We start from the raw sequence: 20,085 nt of genomic DNA on the forward strand, positions 1-20,085 counted from the left end.
AACCTACACTTGATTTGAGCGATAAAAACGTACAACATACAAAAAGCATACAACTTACATATGTAATTCGACATGAACAATTATATAAACTACACAAAGATACACATATCCTACGCATGTGTAGGTTATATGTTTTTCGTATGTAGGTTATATGTTTATATATTCTTAGAACAAGTGTAACTTATATATTTTTGTGTAGGTTGTATATTTTTATATTGACATTTAATGCATGCAAGCATGTGTAAGATAGTTTTTTGTATCATTCATCACAATGTAACTACGTGTTGATAGATTTTGATATGTTGAGTTTGAAGAAATTGGTTTTGAATAAAAAGAAATTAATGTATGAATAAATTGTATTTGTGTAAGATAAAATTTTCGTGTGTAGATTATATGTTTTTCGTGTGTAGGTTATATGTTTTCGTGTGCGTGTGTATTTCATTCATGATAAATTTTGTGTGTAGGTTATATGCTGTTTTATTCTTAGAACAAGTGTAGATTATACGTTTTTGTGTAGGTTGTATGTTTTTTGTTGATTTTTAATGCAAACACATGTAGAATAATTTTTTGGTATTATTCATTATAATGTAAGTATGTTTTGATGGATATTAATATATTGAGTTGGAAGAAATTAGTTTTGGATAATCTTTTTTAATGTATGAATAAATTATACTTGTGTAGGATAAAAATTCAAGACATAAAAAATAAGTTATAAAAATAAATGAGTTCTTAATATTTTTCAATTATAATAATTTAATTAGTTATATTAATTAAGTAGATAAGTATTATGGTTTATTAGTTATATTAATTAAAGAAAGAGAATGATTAATACTTTCTTTATTTAGCTTTAAGAATTCAAAACTTAAAACAAAACTAGTGGCTCATATTCATTTCTTGCATTTCTTGCAATAATATCATTTCCATCTTGAACCATCCCCTATATATATATATATGTGTGTATAACGTTTTTTTTATTTTCCACCCTTGTGTAACACGGGTAGCCAACCTAATGTAAAAAAATAAATCCCTACTAGAAAACAAGATGTTTTTCTACAACCGAATTCATAGAAAGTTTGTTAGAAAATCAAGTTTCTAACTGTTTTCCAACAAAAAAAAGTTACGTTGGAATAACACATGCTTGAAAATCATTTTCAACCGTTTTCCAACCATTTTTTCTTACAAAATTACTATAAGAACATGTGGTTGTAAACTTCCTACAACTTTTTTACAAAAACTATTTTGACTTAACACAATGTTTATTAGATATTATTGTAACAAAGTTGGAGCTTATTATTTTTTTGTTAAAAATTGTTGGAACCATTTGTCATATGAAATTTGTAAGAAATTTTTATGAAAAAATGACTTGTTTTTTTAGTAGTGAATCAAAATCTAGGCCACTTGTTTCTTTCTAATCTTCAATAATTTCTTAAACGAAAATGAAAACTGTACCAAAACCGTTACCATCCGGATGAACCTCTGATTACCAAAAATCTCAATACCAATAATGGAGGGATTCATTGTAACTGTAAGTTATAATCCGCACATTTAATTATATCAACATTCATGTTATTATTTTCTATTATATTATAATACATATAGGCAGTATTTCACTTTTCGTTTTCTCTCATGAGACGCTTGTATATTTAATGTTGGACTGAATGCTACCTTCAATTCTATTCATTGCTTTATCATTACTACATTCGTTGCTTGAGTTTGATCTAACCATTGAATCTTTCATTTGAATGCAACAAATGAATACTTTACTCTTTCCATCTACCCGCTATTGGATCCCAGATCCGTTTCAATTGAAGCCTACTTTAAGGCCTCATCTTTAATTCCCAAATCACATCTACGGATTCTAGGATTTGCCTCCATTAGTTCAGTTTCTTATATAAAATGTTTTCCTTCGATGTATAAACGCATTGACCGAATTTCTATTGTATCCAGCTGCAACGCGCGGGCACTTCCACTAGTTTCTATATACGGTTTGAATTTTTATTTTGTTACGGTCTTAAAGTATTTTACTATTATTTTTTGGCATTTACACCTAAAGGAATCATCTTTGATCGATGAAACCAAAAGTTCTAAACTGAATGTTTTTCTACATAAAATTAGGCAATGGTTATTCATACATTTTTTTTTTGATATTCATACACTCTTTTAGTTCACATTTATCTTCTCTATACACTCTATAAAGGGTGTATGAATAACACATCTCAAAAATTATGAAAATATCTGACATAGTGAACATAGTGGATTAAATTACCTTAAATCTGTGATAAAGAAGAAACCACGAGGCCCGCACACTATATGAAAACATAATAATATAACTTGTATAAAATATAGTTTATGAAAAGGTCAAGTACTTTTCCATCATCATTGTACTCAGTATATCCCACCAATAGCAAAGCTATGGTAGGGTCTGAGGAGGGTAAGATGTAGGCAGCCTTACCTCTACCCCATAGGGATAGAGAGGCTGCTTCCGGTGAGACCCCCAGTTACAGCCTAAAAAATTATTATAATATAAGAACACATTTTTTTAAAAGAAATCACTACTATTTTATGCCCCACATTATAGCGTATTATTGTCTTTTGTAGCGTTAGATTCTTGTCGTTGTCAATCAATGTTTTCTCTAGCTATTAAAAACATGTGTATTAACTTGTTTAAAAGGTTGTCTTATCCCCCAAAACATATCTTATATAATGTCTGTCATTTGACGTGACACCCCACCCCACTTGAATTATAAACAAGCAACAAAATTTGTTGATTAGCTTAATCCGAAAATGTCTTTCACCCAACCATTACTGGCCCATGAAAGCCTTCAAGAACTTGCAAAACAAGACAACTTAAGTGTTCCTCATCACTATGTTCAGGAACATCGAGAACCCACCTTTGTCCCAAATGTTGCTTCGTCTTTGGCGTCAATACCAGTCATTGACATGAATAATTTGATAACGGAAGGATCGAATATGAATGTTCAACTAGAAAAGCTATGCTCGGTATGCCGCAACTGGGGAATCTTTCAGGTTAAAACATCTTTATAGTTTAAACTCATGCATGAATTATATAGTAGGTGATGGAATTTTACAAAATTTGTAGTTGGTTAATCATGGTGTTGACAAAACTTTGGTGGACAAAATGAAAAAAGAGGTTGTGGGTTTCTTTGAATCTCCAATAGAGGAGAAGTTGAGGTACAAGTTGAAGGGAGGTGAGTATGAAGGGTATGGCCAAACCATACTTCATGCTCAAGGTCAGAAAATTGATTGGGCTGATCGATTTTTTATTATCACAAATCCTCTTCATAGGAGAAAACCTAACTTACTTCCGGAGTTCCCACCGTCACTAAGGTCTCACTCGCTCGATCTCTCTCGCTCGATCTCTCTCGCATACACATCCTAGATCCTTCATATATACACTGATTTATTTTGCAATGAAACCTAAATGGCATAGACGTTTTGATTAGTAGGTGTTATATGATTGAGCTAAGTACTTTTAGGCATTTTTTGAAAGTTCTTGTATTTATAGACTGTTCCTTACCATGCAAGCAAACTTATTAAGTTTGCTTGATTGGCAAATTAAATCTAGAGAGTTTGGTGAAAAACTTTAAGCAAAACGACAGTTAAGGTTTGGTGAAAAGCTCTATGAAGTTCATACCAAGTGAACTTACTCAGTTCACGTGCCACACGAGACGCCAACTCCAAAAGAAGAGTAAGAACTTTCATGAGTTAGGGGTTAGCACAATAAGTACAAGAACTTAATAAAAACATCTGAAAGTATTTAACGAAATCCTAAACCACTTAGTAATCCAAAAATTTGAGTAAACATATGTTTTGATAAGGAAAAGGTCACACTATTACTCAAACATGTCATCCTTCAAGATCTGTACAAATTTCAACGGTTTTGATCCCAGAAAATATAAAATCAAAAGTTCACTATAATTAACCAATATTCAATAATATTCCCTTGTAAAACGAACAAGCAATTATCAAAAATATTTACATACGCATGAAATTAGTGCAAACCAGAAGTTCAAGTAATCTGATCAAATGTAGAATTCATTGCTCTAGGCAGAAACTACAATTTATAAATGTGTAAACACACTTGTAAATGTGGAAATGACTGTAATTTCAAGATCACAAGTGTTAACAAATAATGTAAAGTTTGGGCTTATAAATACTTATAAATGGTTATACATGGAAGCTAGAAACAGTCTGCTTTATAATTCAAATTTAAAAACCTTGGAATCTAGTCGATTTCTCTGTATCATAATTTTGACAATTTGTCTACATTGTTAAAGTTTGAAGTCTTAAATCACTTTTACATACTTTTATGTGTAAGATGTTTTAGAAGCAATGCTCTTGGCGGCTATCTCTTCCTGCAAATTTTTAACTTTGTAATAGTTCCAAAACAGCTAGGAATTTACAAGGTTGCTATAAGCATATAATGCTCAGAGAATGCTCAGAGAACATTCTTTCATTAACTTATTGGCCAGAATAAATATTGTATCAAAATCAGATTTTATTTAATAATTTTGTCACCTAATTTTATTGAAAGCTATCATTGTTTCAATATTTTTTTCCAACAGAGATACACTTGAACAGTACTTGCTAGAATTGCAAAAACTGGGTATGACTTTGTTGGGTTTAATCGGGCAAGCATTGGATATCGACAAGGGGGAAATGTACAACATTTTTGAAGATGGAATGCAATCTATGAGGATGACTTATTATCCGCCTTGCCCTCAACCAGATTTGGTGGTAGGCATTACTCCTCACTCCGATGCTGCTGGACTTACAATTCTTCTTCAAGTCAATGATACTGAAGGTTTGGAAGTTAAGAAAGACGGCATGTGGATCCCTGTTAGTTTCCTTCCAGATGCATTTGTCGTGAATGTTGGCGACGTTCTTCAGGTTAGCCCTCTCAACCGAATTGATCAATTCATTTTGTACGTTTTTGAGTTTTTTTTTTTGCACGGACTAGGTCGTTTAACAAAACTAATTGTACATATAGGTGGTTTTGTTGGAAAACCGTTGTGCATATAGTTGATTCGTTCCTTGAATAAGCGAATAAATTGAAGTTGTGTGTCACAAAGATTTCAAGGATTAACTAAGGCGGAAAGCCAATTCATCAAGTTCCCTTGCATGGAAAACGAATTTTTAAGAAGATAAAATTGTTGTATGGAATCTTTGTTAAAAAAAATTTACTTTGTGGGCTGATAATTTTGTTACAACAGTTTTGTCTTTTTTAATCGCTCCATTGCAAGCGAACTTGATGAATTTGCTTGCCCCTTAATGAATCCTTGAAATATTTATCGTCAGACATGGCATGACTTGAATTCGCTTGAAGAAGAAGCAAAGTGGATAGATGTGCAATGGTTTTCAAAAATAATCTAGAAGTCTAGGTATATGCTTAAGCGGTCTTCTCATAGCGTTTTAAAAGATGTACAAATAGTTTTCTTAAACCACCTAATTCTTAAAAGAAAGTTAAAAAAAAAAACACTTTATTTTCACATCATAAACAAAATTCACTATAAAAATAAATTGGATGGCGTAAAGTTAGAAAGGTAAATGAAGCATGCATATATTCTTTTATTTAGCAAATTTGAAATGTGGATATATATTACTCGATGTTACATGAATGAAAATGACAAACACCTTTATATATTTTAAACATGTTAAATAGCCTCAATTATTGGAGAATCTATCTCGAGGGTACGTGGTTATCTTTTAGTGATTGCTCCTTAAATCTTTAATAACATGTAGGGTCTAGTTATTTATTTAATAACACTATACTCATTCAAGAATCTAATTGAGTTTAATTGCCTTATGGATATGCAGATATTGAGCAATGGTCTTTGCAACAGCATTGAGCATAGAGCAATTGTGAATGCCACGAAAGAGCGGATGTCTTTAGCCATGTTCTTCAACCCAAAGCTCGAAGCAGACGTTGGACCCTCAAAGAGCCTCATAAAAAATACAGGAAAGTCGCCGTTGTATAGAACACTCGTGACGGAACAGTATCTCAAAGAATTCTTCTCGCGTAAGCTCAATGGAAAGACATTTCTCGAGAAAATGAAGATTAAAAATGAAAATGTTCATGAAACCTAATGAATCTCATCTCTACGGATCATTATATATATATAGTCAAGAAAGATACATATTGTATTCAGAGACATAGTTTTTCTCTGTTGCATTTAAGAAAATAATTTGCTATACCATTTGTAGCTTCTATATCTTACTCTGATATTGACCCGTTCAGACACAAGACCTTCTACCAAAACTCGGCCCAAGTCTCTAGAATCTCCTAACGAAAAAATAGCCAATCGCTTAACTTGTCACAAAAGATTGAACCCTCACTACTAGAAAAGAGATTTTAATTGTTAAAACAATCACTAACGGACTAAGTGTAACCTAATACGACTCATTAATACACAATAAGACTCATTAACAGTGAATTAGTAAACGTATGAGCAAACATCAGTTATTAACGCCTAACATTACTTGTTACAATCTAAAATGAATTAGTGTGATGCAATATGAAATATCAACATATAATAAGGTTCATTCGCGATGAGTTAGGGCACTTATCATCTAAACAAGTCACCGATATACTTAATATGACTTGTTATCACAAAAAGTGACTTAATTTAAACCGGCCAATACAAATCTGGATGGCATAATAGGGCCATTAACGGAAGTGAATTTTTTCTGAAAACATATATAAGACATCAACAACTAACATGACTTGTTAGTAAAAGAGTTTATGGTATACAATAATGATCGATCGTTTATTGAAAACAAAGCCCGCTATATAGGAGAGAATTACAAAGTGATCAATACAAAATAATAGGAAATCTCTAGATATATCTTCTAAACATAAGTTTGATATCAAATGTAATTCTAAATATAAATATCTTCTAATAGCCCCCTTTATAGTTTGAGTATGTTGTGCGTGAACACTCAAAACTATTACAAAATTCATAGAACAGTTGTCAAGACAAACCCTTCGTAAGGATATCAGCATACTAGCATGCTGTATAGAGGAAGGAACATAAAGAACCCGGACATGTCCAAAACGAACTTTCTCCCGAACAAATTGATATCTATTTCCACATGCTTCTTTGTTGGTGATGAACATGATTGTGGGAATGGTAAACCGCCGAATCATTTACACAATATACAATGTTAGCTTTGCGAATTGACTCATTAAGTTCCAAAAATAGATTACGTAACCATGTCGTTTCAGCAACTATGTTAGCCATGCCTTTGTATTCTGCCTCGGCACTAGAACGAGAAATAGTAGGTTGACGTTTAGATGACCAAGAAAGTAAGTTAGGACCCATAAACACACGATAACCTGATGTAGACCATCTAGTATCAGGGCATCCACCCCAATCAGTATCCGAATAGGCCATAAGAGAGCCGGTAAAAGTCGGTACAATTCGAATACCATAAACAATAGTGCTACTAAGTTGACGAAGAATTTGCTTCATAAAACTAAAATGAGAGTCTCGTGGAGCATGCATAAACAGACATACTTGTTGAACGACATATGTAATATCAGGACTTGTAAAAGTTAAGTATTAAAGAGGGTCGGCCAAAATGCGATAAAGAGTCACGTCTTGAAGTAGTTCTCGGAAATCCCACTTAACTTGGCTGACGTGTGGCACAAGGTTTAAAATTTTTCATCCTTCCCGTTCTAAAATATCTTTCGTAGAACTGGATTATGATAAACATAAGCCAGATGAATCTCGTGAAACCGTTATACCCAAAAAAAATTGTAGCGGAGCTCCTAAATCTGTCATTGAAAATTCCCGTGACAGAGTGTTTATGATGTTTTGAAGCAAATAATTGTCTGAGGCTGTAAGAATGATATCATTTACATATAGTAAAATATTTTTTACAACCAAATTGTTCTAGTGTGCTTCGCAACATGAAAGCTGGAGTTTGGTTGCTTTTCTCAAATTGTTTACAACCAAATCATTATTTAATCTGCTTGACATCGTTTCTCCACCCTAGAATAATTAATTAAAAAGCATTAAACTTGATTAACACTTTCCATTGATTCCCTATGGATTCGATACCTTGCTTGCCTTTGCTAGTAAAGGTATTTTATAAATGTTTTGATTAACCTTTCGACATCGATCAATCGTGATACTACAATGCTAAGAACCGTCTGAATTGTTACCCGTTTGGCAATCGGGCGAAGCGTGCCTTCACAATCAATACCTACGGTTTGTGACTTACCATTAGCTACCAAGCGAGCCTTATATCGTTCCAACAACCCTTTCAGCTTTAAACTTATGTCTGAATAGCCATAGGCAATGTATGATCGGGCTATCTGTTGGTCGTGGAACAAGTTTCCACGTATCTTTTTCCATCAACGCCTATATTCGTTAATCATGGTATCACACCAATTTGGGTCCGATCGGGCCTAGCTATAAATAGTGGAAATTGGTGAGATAGGTGGTTGGTAGTGGTGTGAAGGTTAAGCCTAGAGATGGTTTGGTAATGCCCTATTTTACACGGGTGGTCATGTGATGGGACATGGTGACTTAAGGTGGTATGGACTGTGCAGGAGTAAAACTAGGAGGGGAGGGAAGTGGAGGTGGAGTTATAGGGGCCGTGTAGGGAGGAAGTTGGGGGGTTGGAATATGTGGACGATTGTGGTGTAACATATGGGGTTAGGTGGACCAGTTGAGATTAGATCGAGTGAAAGTGATGTGGTGGGTGGTCATTAAGGAACTAATATGAATCAATAGATGGTGGATCATGATATGGGAAGGATCTCTCATCAAATATTACGTGTCATGAAATTAAGACTTTATGTGTGAGGTTCGAAACAACGATATCCCAGGTGGATAACCAAGAAAAATGCATCTAACGGGGGGGGGGGGGGGGGGGGTTGTGAATCATGGTGGCAGAAGTGTTTAGGTAGCACTAATAATTGAAGACCTTAAGGAGATCATAGGAAGGATACCTAAGATAGAGGGCGAAGTGTGGTTTAGAGAAATTAAGTGTTTAGTGGGAAGGATATTATGTAAATAGACTGTAGTATGTAGGGCTTCAACTCAAAAGGAGGGTGGGAGGTGGACATGAGTAAGAAGGGTGGGGACTATGTCGTTTAAACGACGAATCATTCGTTCAGACCGGTCGTTTTGTTGATAGGAGAAGTATAAAAGCACGTATAAAGTACCAAAGGTCTAACAATAAAGGAGAGATCAGTTAAAGGAGCGTCTTGCTTCGGACTTGGAACTCTACAATGACGTTGTCGAAACCTTGAGATTTCTTAATAACTGGCTATGTGGGGAGTGCATGGCTCTGCGTGCCTTGAATAGGTCTTGTCGACACGGAAAAGAAGAGGTTAAATGCACCTCACGTGCAGGAGGCGACTTTGATTTTATTGTGGGGATCCCTCAACCCCGCGATCCGCAGGTGGAACTTGGGAGTGGTCCGTCTGGGACGATTGTGGTAGGTGTCGCTCTCCTTGAGCGCATCCTCGCCCTTCCTATTGCTACTGTCAAGAGTATCCCGCCCGCGTGCCGCATGGCTTTCGCCTAGGCCTTGTCAGGGGGGCTCCGTAAAGTGGTGGATGCCCCCGGGTCTATTGAGGCTTGGGTTAAACTTTTGTTGTTGCCTCGCTGCACGTTACGTGTTGTTAAACCGGACTAGGCAGGAACGAAGGTCGGGTAACAGGAAATCGCTTCAATGTAAATCCATTATGCGTGCTTTGGCTGTTTGGAAAGAAGGGGCAGGTTTAGAAGAGTTGGTGCTACCCTTCCTTGAACTCCCTGTGATGTGGGATGGCCAAGTTAAAGAAGAGGGAGTGGGCAATATTAGGAAGTGCCTCCAGAAAGTAGCGGATGGCCATTACACAGCGGCAGTCAAAGTCCTGTGTTCGTCCGGGGTCGCGCCTGCTGGGGGGGGGGATACATTGAGAGCCTTGATAGATAAACACCCTGTGGTGGACCCGCCGACCTTGCCCTCCGCCGTGCCATCGGAACCAGCCTTGCAGGTAGACGGTGAGTGTGTGTTGTAATGTATTAAAACCTTCCCGAAAGGTACATCTTGTGGGAGGGATGGTTTGCGAGCCTAACATATTTTAGACGCTTTCTGTGGTCAGGGGTCTCCAACCGCTTCCGAGCTTCTGAAGGCCATCACTGATGTTGTTAACTTGTGGCTTGGGGGGCTTTGTCCAAAAGTTCTAGCAGAGTTCATTGCTTCGGCACAGTTGACCCCCTGTTGAAGCCTAACAATGGAATTAGACCCATCGCGGTTGGGAGCATTTGGAGAAGATTGGTGTCGAAAGTCGTTATGCGTAAAGTGGGGAAAGAGGTGGCTGCTTATCTAGGGGATTTTTAATTCGGGGTTGGGATCCCTAATGGGGCGGAAGCGGTACTGCATAGTGCTAACAGGTTTCTGAGCGCATTCCATTCTGACGGGTCCCTGGCTATGCTCACTGTTGATTTTTCTAACGCCTTCAACGAGGTGGACCGGACGACCCTTCTCAGAGAAGTTAGCTGCAGATGTCCATCCATCTTCCCATTGTGACATCTGCCCGATCCGACCCGACCCAGGTACCCGTTTTTCTGACCCGATCTCTTTCTTTTATGATTAATATTTATTTATACTTATATTTTACTTTTAATAATAATATATATTTTCCTTCCCGCCTCCTTCCCTCTCTTTCTTTCCGCCGTCCCGTCCCTCTTCTTCTCTCTTTCCGCCTTCTTTTCCCTCTTGTCGCCGTCCCGCCCTTAAGCCTTGTTTCCCCCTTTTTCTTCTAACTCTTTGCTTGTCCTTTGGTTCTTCCCGCCTAAGGTTGTCTGCGCAGCTCCACGCGCCAGACTCCTTACAAGGAAGCATGCGTGAAGACCATCTGTTCCAGCGATACGCGAGACGAACTCTTCTCGCGGCACGCTAAGAATTGTAATTCTTCTCGCAGCGCGCTAAGAACGGTAGTTCTTCCCGCGACGCGCTAAGGATTTGTAGTTCTTCTCGCAGCGCGCTAAGAATCGTAGTTCATCCCACGACGCGCGAAGAATTATAGTTCTTCCCGCGGCGCGCTAGGAATTGTAGTTCCTCCCGCGGCGCGCTAAGAAACGTGATTCTTCCCGCGGCGCGCCTTAGCTTTCTCGCGCTAGACTTGTATCTTTTCTTCTGTTTTATCTAGCCGTTTACTTTTGTGATGTCTTATCTTCTGTGCTGTTGACCTGACCTATCTTATGTCTGAAAAGCCACTTTTGGCGCAGCATGCGCACCAACCCCATTGGTTGACAGAAAAAGTGACTGACATTATCTTTTGAGATCTGCTTTTTCCATGCTTGACCAGTACCTTTATCTGACCCGCCCATGCCTGTTACTCTTCCCTGTCAGCTTTATCTTGCCCCCTGCAGCTGCCATATCTTTTGATATCTTTTGCTTTTGGAATCTTTTGCTTTTTGAGATCTTTTCCCCTTTTTCTAGGGATTGTGTTCCCTAGGGTTTCTCTATAAATAATAATGTTATTTTTCTTAACACTACACACACAAACACTTATTATCTTTCTCTTCCTTTGCTCTCTGCCGATTGTCCTTCTGCCGCCTCCTCTCGTGCCTCCGTTTTCTCCTCTCTTCTGCCCAGATTTTCGGTAATATATAATATATATTATATAATAATTTACTTATTAATTATGCTAACTTATAATCAAGACTCAAAACCAATCGTTAAAACAATAATCTTTAATTATAGGTTAACTTGTGCTTGTTTAAAGTTGGTTCTTGCTTTATCTTACATCGCACCGTTTATCAAGTGAGTAATCTCGTACCTAATCCCTTTTTATTTTATTTTTATGTTTTGGGATGTTCATGTGTTCGTACAAACTTAGAGTCTTAAACTTGTTTATGAACTTTAGTCGCGCAGTATCCCATGTGTTGAGGACGTTTACTTGGCTGTTTATTTGTATGTGTGTATCATTAACCGCTTTGTTCGGCCTATTCCGAAGTTTTCATGGATCCATTAGATGAACACGGGAGACCTATCGTTTACGGTTTTCTTTGTTTACACTTGCACAGACGTTTTCTTGTTTTTGTGCTCAATTGGGAGCACGGATTGAACTATGAACTATGAGCTATGATCTATTTAGGCTTGATCACAATCTGATTACACCCTTGTTAAACACCAGACATACACGTGTTGCGCGCAGATTTATTGTTATCTATGTATTGTATTAAACTTGATTTCTCACCAACACGCAAGTGTTTGACGTTTTATTTTAACACATGTTCAGGTTTGCTGTAGCTACATTTGGAGCTTGTGGACACGTAGGACGTTTTTACTTTTGGACCTAGATTAAAATGTATCAAGACAAGTTATTGTTGTTCGAATATTTTGCCTTATAATATATTGAATTATGTTGCTTTATGTTATCTTGTGTTTACTTTGCGCGCGCGCGAATGAATGTATTTATTAAATATTGACACCCAATAGTGTCACGAGTAATGAAACAATATGTGGCGCCCCGATGTATAATCCGCCTTTGGTCGGGGTGTTACACCCTGGTATGAGAGCTCGTTGACTTTAGGATAGGTGGTTAGACGTAACGGCCTAGAATACCTAAGAGTCCCTTCTCGCGCATGAGAGAAATCTCATGTTTGCGCGCTTATTGTTAATTACTCGTTATTTATGAATATGCTCGCGCTTGCGCAGTATATGATTTTATGTTTTATTTCGCGATATTTCGATTTTTGTTGAATTTCGATTTTTATTGATTTTACTTACATGTTCGTTTGTTGGATTTGAAAATCCGAAAAGTCATGGTGATACATGAATAGTTGATTTTCAATTTCCATTTACGATTATGTTCTGAGGTTGGAGACTTGAAAAGTCATGGTGATACATGAATTGTCAACCTCCAATATTCATTTTCTTGTATATTTTATATTGAAGATTGAAAAGTCATGGTGATACATGAATCGTCAATCTCCAATACTCGTTTACTCGTCATTTTAAATTGAGAATTCGGAAAGTCATGGTGATACATGAATTGTCGATTCTTGATTCGAATTTGTTACCTTTATTAAGTCTGCATTTAGGGTCATTTATTTTACTTTAACTTTTGACAGTAACTGACTCCGTGAAACCAAGCTTTTCGAGGTTATACTTTGCGTTAAAACCAAGATATTAACAAAAATTAAAACTTTTATAGAATGCCTCCGCTATCTCGCCGTCATCAGAGGAGAGAAGCCTCGCGCAGACGTTCGCAGCAACGTTCCCAGGAAATGGCCGCCGCAATAGCCCAAGCCTTAAACCAAAACAATGCTAATACCTCCAGTTATAACATTAAGTCCTTTAATGCGGGTAACCCTCCAAAGTTCACGGGTCTTGAAGGAGCCACCGTGATGCTCCAATGGCTCGAGAAGATTGAAAACACTTTCCTCCACACCCAATGCCCCTCAGACAGACGAACCCTGTATGCTTCCAGTGTCCTGGAATCCAGAGCGCTTACATGGTGGAATGGAGTAGCTCATGCGCGTGGCGCAGAAACTGCTTCTAACATGCCCTGGGAGGAATTCAAAGAAATTCTGACGCGAGAATTCTGCCCTCCCAACGAAGTTAAACGCCTGGAGGAAGAATTTTGGAATCTTAAGCAGTACAGTGGAGAAGCGCGCGAGTACGCGACGCGCTTCCATGAACTAAGCCTGCTTGTCCCTCACCTTGTCACCCCTTCCCGCCGAGCCATTGAGAAATTCCTTGGGGGTCTCCCCATGGAAATTCAAGATTCTGTATGGGCCAGAAACCCAGCAACCCTCTCTGACGCCATCGAGTTGGCCGCTGTGCTCAGCGACAACCATGTCAGAGCAGGAACCCTGTTCCTGCGGGGAGCTGAGAAGACCAAACCCACCAAGACTGCCCCTGAACGAACAGAAACCAAGCCAGAACCCTCAAACCGTAACAACCTCAAGCGCAGGCGCAAAGCTTACGCGCTTACCAACCCGCCCATAGTCCAGCAACCCGCCTACCAACCTCCAGTTTACGCTCATAACCCACTGTCGACTTACCCAACTCCTCCTGTAGTCCATAACTATGCCTTAACCAATCCGGCACTCCCTGCCCCGCCAACTAAGAAACCTTACACAGGAAATCAACCCTTTTGCCTAACCTGTAGACTTCACCACCCAACCCAAACCCCGTGTCGACAATGTAACCGTTGTGGCCGCGTTGGCCACTCTGCCGAATATTGTAGAGTCCCTCCCGCCAACCCAATTGCGCCAACACCACCAGTCTACCCGCAGAACCCACAACCAACCTACCAAAACCCACGACCCAGGTCGTGCTATAACTGCGGTGATCCCAGTCATTTCCGGAACGCGTGCCCCGGACTACAAGTTCAGATTACGCAAGCGAATCCGGTGAACCAGATTTCGAACCAAGTGACACGCGGACGAGCTTTTAACATAACCGCGCACCAAGCGCAAGCGAATAATGACGTAGTTAATGGTACATTTTTGCTTAACGGATTTTATGCTTTTGTACTTTTTGATACTGGCGCCGATCGAAGTTTTATTTCTCGCGCGTTTGAGCAGAAGCTTGCGCGACCGCGCAGCGATTTAAAAGAAAATTTTTCAGTTGAATTGGCTAATGGCGAAACTGTTTTAATTAACTCAGTGATTAAAAATTGCACGCTTAACCTTAACGAAAACGATTTTCTGATCGACCTCATCCCCATGCCTCTTGGAAGCTTTGATGTTATCATTGGTATGGACTGGCTCTCGAATAATCGCGCCGAAGTTATTTGCGCCAAGAAGTTGATTCGCATTCCTCGAGAAAATGGTGATCTTCATATCTACGGCGAAAAACCCTCCAGTGGTCTTAAGCTTATGTCTTGCGCCGAAGCCCAAAGACTCATGCGGAAGAAGTGCATTGCATTTCTAGCCCATGTGGTTAAACCCGATGAAGGAAAGAAGAAGCTTCGCGATATCCCTGTTGTGCGTGATTTCCCTGAAGTTTTTCCTGATGATCTTCCTGGTATCCCTCCCGCTCGTGAAGTCGAGTTCCGTATTGATCTTGTCCCTGGTGCTTCCCCCGTAGCTAAATCTCCTTACCGTCTTGCGCCCGCTGAGATGCAAGAATTGGCAAGCCAACTTCAAGAGTTGACTGCTAAAGGATTCATTCGCCCTAGCTCTTCGCCCTGGGGTGCTCCGGTGTTGTTCGTTAAAAAGAAAGATGGTTCGTTTCGCATGTGTATCGATTACCGCGAGTTGAACAAACTCACCATTAAGAACCGGTATCCCTTACCGCGTATTGACGACCTCTTTGATCAACTCCAAGGTGCCTCTTGTTTCTCCAAGATTGATCTCCGCTCTGGCTATCACCAGTTGCGCATCCGCGATGAAGATGTTCCGAAGACTGCTTTTCGAACTCGTTATGGCCATTTTGAATTCTTGGTCATGTCCTTCGGTTTAACCAACGCACCCGCCGTTTTCATGGATCTAATGAATCGGGTGTGTAGGCCTTTCTTGGATAAATTCGTGATTGTGTTTATCGATGACGTTCTGATTTATTCTAAGACCAAGGCCGAGCATGAGCAACATCTTCGGTTGGTGTTGCAAAAGCTTCGAACCGAGCAGCTTTATGCTAAGCTCTCCAAGTGTGAATTTTGGTCGGATGAAGTACAGTTTCTTGGCCATGTTGTTAACAAGATGGGAATCCATGTCGACCCATCCAAAATTGAAGCAATCAAGAACTGGATTACGCCATCCACTCCTACCGAAATTCGTTCCTTTCTGGGCTTAGCTGGTTATTACCGGCGATTTATTTCGAACTTCTCAAAGATCGCATTGCCTTTAACAGCTCTAACGCACAAAGGTAAACCGTATATTTGGGGCTCGAAGCAAGAATAAGCCTTTCTGACGCTCAAGCGTTTGTTGTGTGAAGCTCCTGTTCTTGCGCTACCTGAGGGTAATGAAGATTTTGTCGTGTATTGCGATGCATCCAACCAAGGTCTCGGTTGTGTTCTTATGCAACGAGGCAAGGTTATCGCTTACGCATCAAGGCAACTCAAGGTTCATGAAAAGAATTATACAACTCACGATCTCGAACTTGGTGCAGTTGTTTTTGCCTTGAAGATCTGGAGACACTACCTTTATGGTACTAAGTGTATCCTCTACACTGACCATAAAAGCCTTCAGCATATCTTTGATCAAAAGGAACTTAACATGAGGCAACGCCGATGGAACGAACTCATCAGCGATTACGATTGTGAGATCCGGTATCATCCTGGTAAGGCTAATGTGGTAGCCGATGCGCTCAGCCGAAAACCCTGCCAGCTTAACTGTATCTTGCCGCGCACGCAGCTTCACTTTGCGCCGATTCAGAGGAATCTTGAATCACGCATTCGCGAAGCGCAGCGCGCATCCATCAGTAATGGTAACCTTCGCGCCGAGTTAGCGTGTGGCGCGGAAGCGTATTTTGTGCCCAATCTGAGTGGAATTCTCTGCTATCTTAATCGCATCTGGATTCCCTTTGATGAGAATCTTCGCGCTGATATCCTGTGTGAAGCGCACAAATCTCGGTATTCTATTCATCCCGGCGCTGATAAGATGTACAAGGATTTGCGCATTACTTATTGGTGGCCCGGTATGAAGAAGGATATTGCTGTGTTCGTAGCTAGATGCCTGACTTGTTCTAAAGTAAAAGCTGAACACCAACGCCCATCTGGTTTGCTCGAACAACCAGAAATTCCTACGTGGAAATGGGAAGGTATAGCGATGGACTTTATTACCAAGTTACCTTTGACAGCAAGCAAACATGATAGCATTTGGGTAATAGTGGATCGTTTGACTAAGTCTGCTCACTTCCTGCCCATTCGTGAAAACTACCGTGTTGAGCATCTCGCGCAGCTTTATGTCAAGGAAATTGCCTGCCGCCATGGTACTCCTTTGAGCATCATATCCGATCGCGATGGCCGTTTTATATCTCGCTTTTGGAAATCTCTTCAATCTGCGCTAGGAACTCGCTTGGACATAAGTACGGCATATCATCCTCAGACTGACGGACAGTCTGAACGAACTATTCAAACTCTTGAGGATATGCTCCGATCTTGTGTTCTTGATTTTGGAGGTAATTGGGATTCACACCTGCCTTTGATCGAGTTCTCTTATAATAACAGCTATCATTCCAGTATTGGTATGGCCCCATTTGAAGCACTTTACGGTCGTAAGTGCCGCTCCCCGATTTGTTGGAGCGAAGTGGGTGAAGCCCAAATCACAGGACCCGAACTTGTTCAAGAGACAACCGATAAAATCGCCAAGATCCGTGATCATCTGCTAACTGCCAGAAGCCGACAGAAGAGTTACGCAGATCGCAGGCGAAAGCCTCTCGAATTTCAAGTTGGTGATCTTGTTCTCCTCAAAGTGTCGCCTTGGAAAGGTGTTGTCCGCTTTGGGAAGAAAGGTAAGCTTGCTCCTCGATATGTTGGACCATTTAAGATTCTCGCGCGTGTGGGAAAAGTTGCCTACAGACTTGACCTGCCGCCCGCGCTCAGTAATGTGCATCCAACGTTCCATGTATCCAATCTCAAGAAGTGTTTAGCTGACGAGAACCTTCACATTCCACTTGATGAAGTTCAAGTTGATGAATCTATGCATTTCGTTGAAAAGCCTGTTGAGATTATGGATCGCGAGGTAAAGCAAACCAAGCGCAGTCGCATCCCTATCGTGAAAGTTCGCTGGGAGTCCAAGCGTGGAGCCGAGTTTACATGGGAAAGGGAAGATCAAGTGAAGATCAAGTACCCGCACCTGTTCTCTGCGCAACCTACTTCGAGATAAATTTCGGGGCGAAATTTCTTAAAGTAGGGGAGACTGTGACATCTGCCCGATCCGACCCGACCCAGGTACCCGTTTTTCTGACCCGATCTCTTTCTTTTATGATTAATATTTATTTATACTTATATTTTACTTTTAATAATAATATATATTTTCCTTCCCGCCTCCTTCCCTCTCTTTCTTTCCGCCGTCCCGTCCCTCTTCTTCTCTCTTTCCGCCTTCTTTTCCCTCTTGTCGCCGTCCCGCCCTTAAGCCTTGTTTCCCCCTTTTTCTTCTAACTCTTTGCTTGTCCTTTGGTTCTTCCCGCCTAAGGTTGTCTGCGCAGCTCCACGCGCCAGACTCCTTACAAGGAAGCATGCGTGAAGACCATCTGTTCCAGCGATACGCGAGACGAACTCTTCTCGCGGCACGCTAAGAATTGTAATTCTTCTCGCAGCGCGCTAAGAACGGTAGTTCTTCCCGCGACGCGCTAAGGATTTGTAGTTCTTCTCGCAGCGCGCTAAGAATCGTAGTTCATCCCACGACGCGCGAAGAATTATAGTTCTTCCCGCGGCGCGCTAGGAATTGTAGTTCCTCCCGCGGCGCGCTAAGAAACGTGATTCTTCCCGCGGCGCGCCTTAGCTTTCTCGCGCTAGACTTGTATCTTTTCTTCTGTTTTATCTAGCCGTTTACTTTTGTGATGTCTTATCTTCTGTGCTGTTGACCTGACCTATCTTATGTCTGAAAAGCCACTTTTGGCGCAGCATGCGCACCAACCCCATTGGTTGACAGAAAAAGTGACTGACATTATCTTTTGAGATCTGCTTTTTCCATGCTTGACCAGTACCTTTATCTGACCCGCCCATGCCTGTTACTCTTCCCTGTCAGCTTTATCTTGCCCCCTGCAGCTGCCATATCTTTTGATATCTTTTGCTTTTGGAATCTTTTGCTTTTTGAGATCTTTTCCCCTTTTTCTAGGGATTGTGTTCCCTAGGGTTTCTCTATAAATAATAATGTTATTTTTCTTAACACTACACACACAAACACTTATTATCTTTCTCTTCCTTTGCTCTCTGCCGATTGTTCTTCTGCCGCCTCCTCTCGTGCCTCCGTTTTCTCCTCTCTTCTGCCCAGATTTTCGGTAATATATAATATATATTATATAATAATTTACTTATTAATTATGCTAACTTATAATCAAGACTCAAAACCAATCGTTAAAACAATAATCTTTAATTATAGGTTAACTTGTGCTTGTTTAAAGTTGGTTCTTGCTTTATCTTACATCGCACCGTTTATCAAGTGAGTAATCTCGTACCTAATCCCTTTTTATTTTATTTTTATGTTTTGGGATGTTCATGTGTTCGTACAAACTTAGAGTCTTAAACTTGTTTATGAACTTTAGTCGCGCAGTATCCCATGTGTTGAGGACGTTTACTTGGCTGTTTATTTGTATGTGTGTATCATTAACCGCTTTGTTCGGCCTATTCCGAAGTTTTCATGGATCCATTAGATGAACACGGGAGACCTATCGTTTACGGTTTTCTTTGTTTACACTTGCACAGACGTTTTCTTGTTTTTGTGCTCAATTGGGAGCACGGATTGAACTATGAACTATGAGCTATGATCTATTTAGGCTTGATCACAATCTGATTACACCCTTGTTAAACACCAGACATACACGTGTTGCGCGCAGATTTATTGTTATCTATGTATTGTATTAAACTTGATTTCTCACCAACACGCAAGTGTTTGACGTTTTATTTTAACACATGTTCAGGTTTGCTGTAGCTACATTTGGAGCCTGTGGACACGTAGGACGTTTTTACTTTTGGACCTAGATTAAAATGTATCAAGACAAGTTATTGTTGTTCGAATATTTTGCCTTATAATATATTGAATTATGTTGCTTTATGTTATCTTGTGTTTACTTTGCGCGCGCGCGAATGAATGTATTTATTAAATATTGACACCCAATAGTGTCACGAGTAATGAAACAATATGTGGCGCCCCGATGTATAATCCGCCTTTGGTCGGGGTGTTACACCCATGGTCCAGTTTTTATATGCTCAGCCCACTAGGTTATATGTGGGGGATACTCATATTGGGTCTTTTACTAGGGTGCAGCAAGGGGACCCCCTTGGCCCTCTTCTTTTTGCGCTGGTCCTCCATCCGCTCATCCTTAGTGTGCAAGGGACCTGTTCCTTGCCCTTCCATGCTTGGTATTTAGACGATGGAACTATCATTGGTAAGGCTAAGGAGGTTCTTAGGGCGTTGGGCATTATTCACTCAGAGAGGGTGT

At 39.9% G+C, this 20,085-nt stretch overlaps 1 protein-coding gene across 1 annotated transcript; it reads left to right on the forward strand.

Moving 5' to 3' along the window:
- The first annotated feature begins 2,613 nt into the window (after positions 1-2,613).
- LOC143543640 (oxoglutarate-dependent flavonoid 7-O-demethylase 1-like) lies at positions 2,614-6,177 on the forward strand. The gene is made up of 4 exons (XM_077035911.1): positions 2,614-3,027; positions 3,101-3,348; positions 4,587-4,911; positions 5,839-6,177. Exons 1-4 carry the CDS (start codon positions 2,785-2,787, stop codon positions 6,106-6,108), a joined length of 1,086 nt encoding a protein of 361 aa, XP_076892026.1. The 5' UTR covers positions 2,614-2,784; the 3' UTR covers positions 6,109-6,177.
- The last annotated feature ends 13,908 nt before the right edge of the window (positions 6,178-20,085 follow it).

This window comes from Bidens hawaiensis, unplaced genomic scaffold (genome assembly GCF_021521415.1).
Source record: "Bidens hawaiensis isolate Kalapana, Puna unplaced genomic scaffold, B.hawaiensis_p1.1 tig00013241_1, whole genome shotgun sequence".
NCBI lineage: Eukaryota > Viridiplantae > Streptophyta > Magnoliopsida > Asterales > Asteraceae > Bidens > Bidens hawaiensis.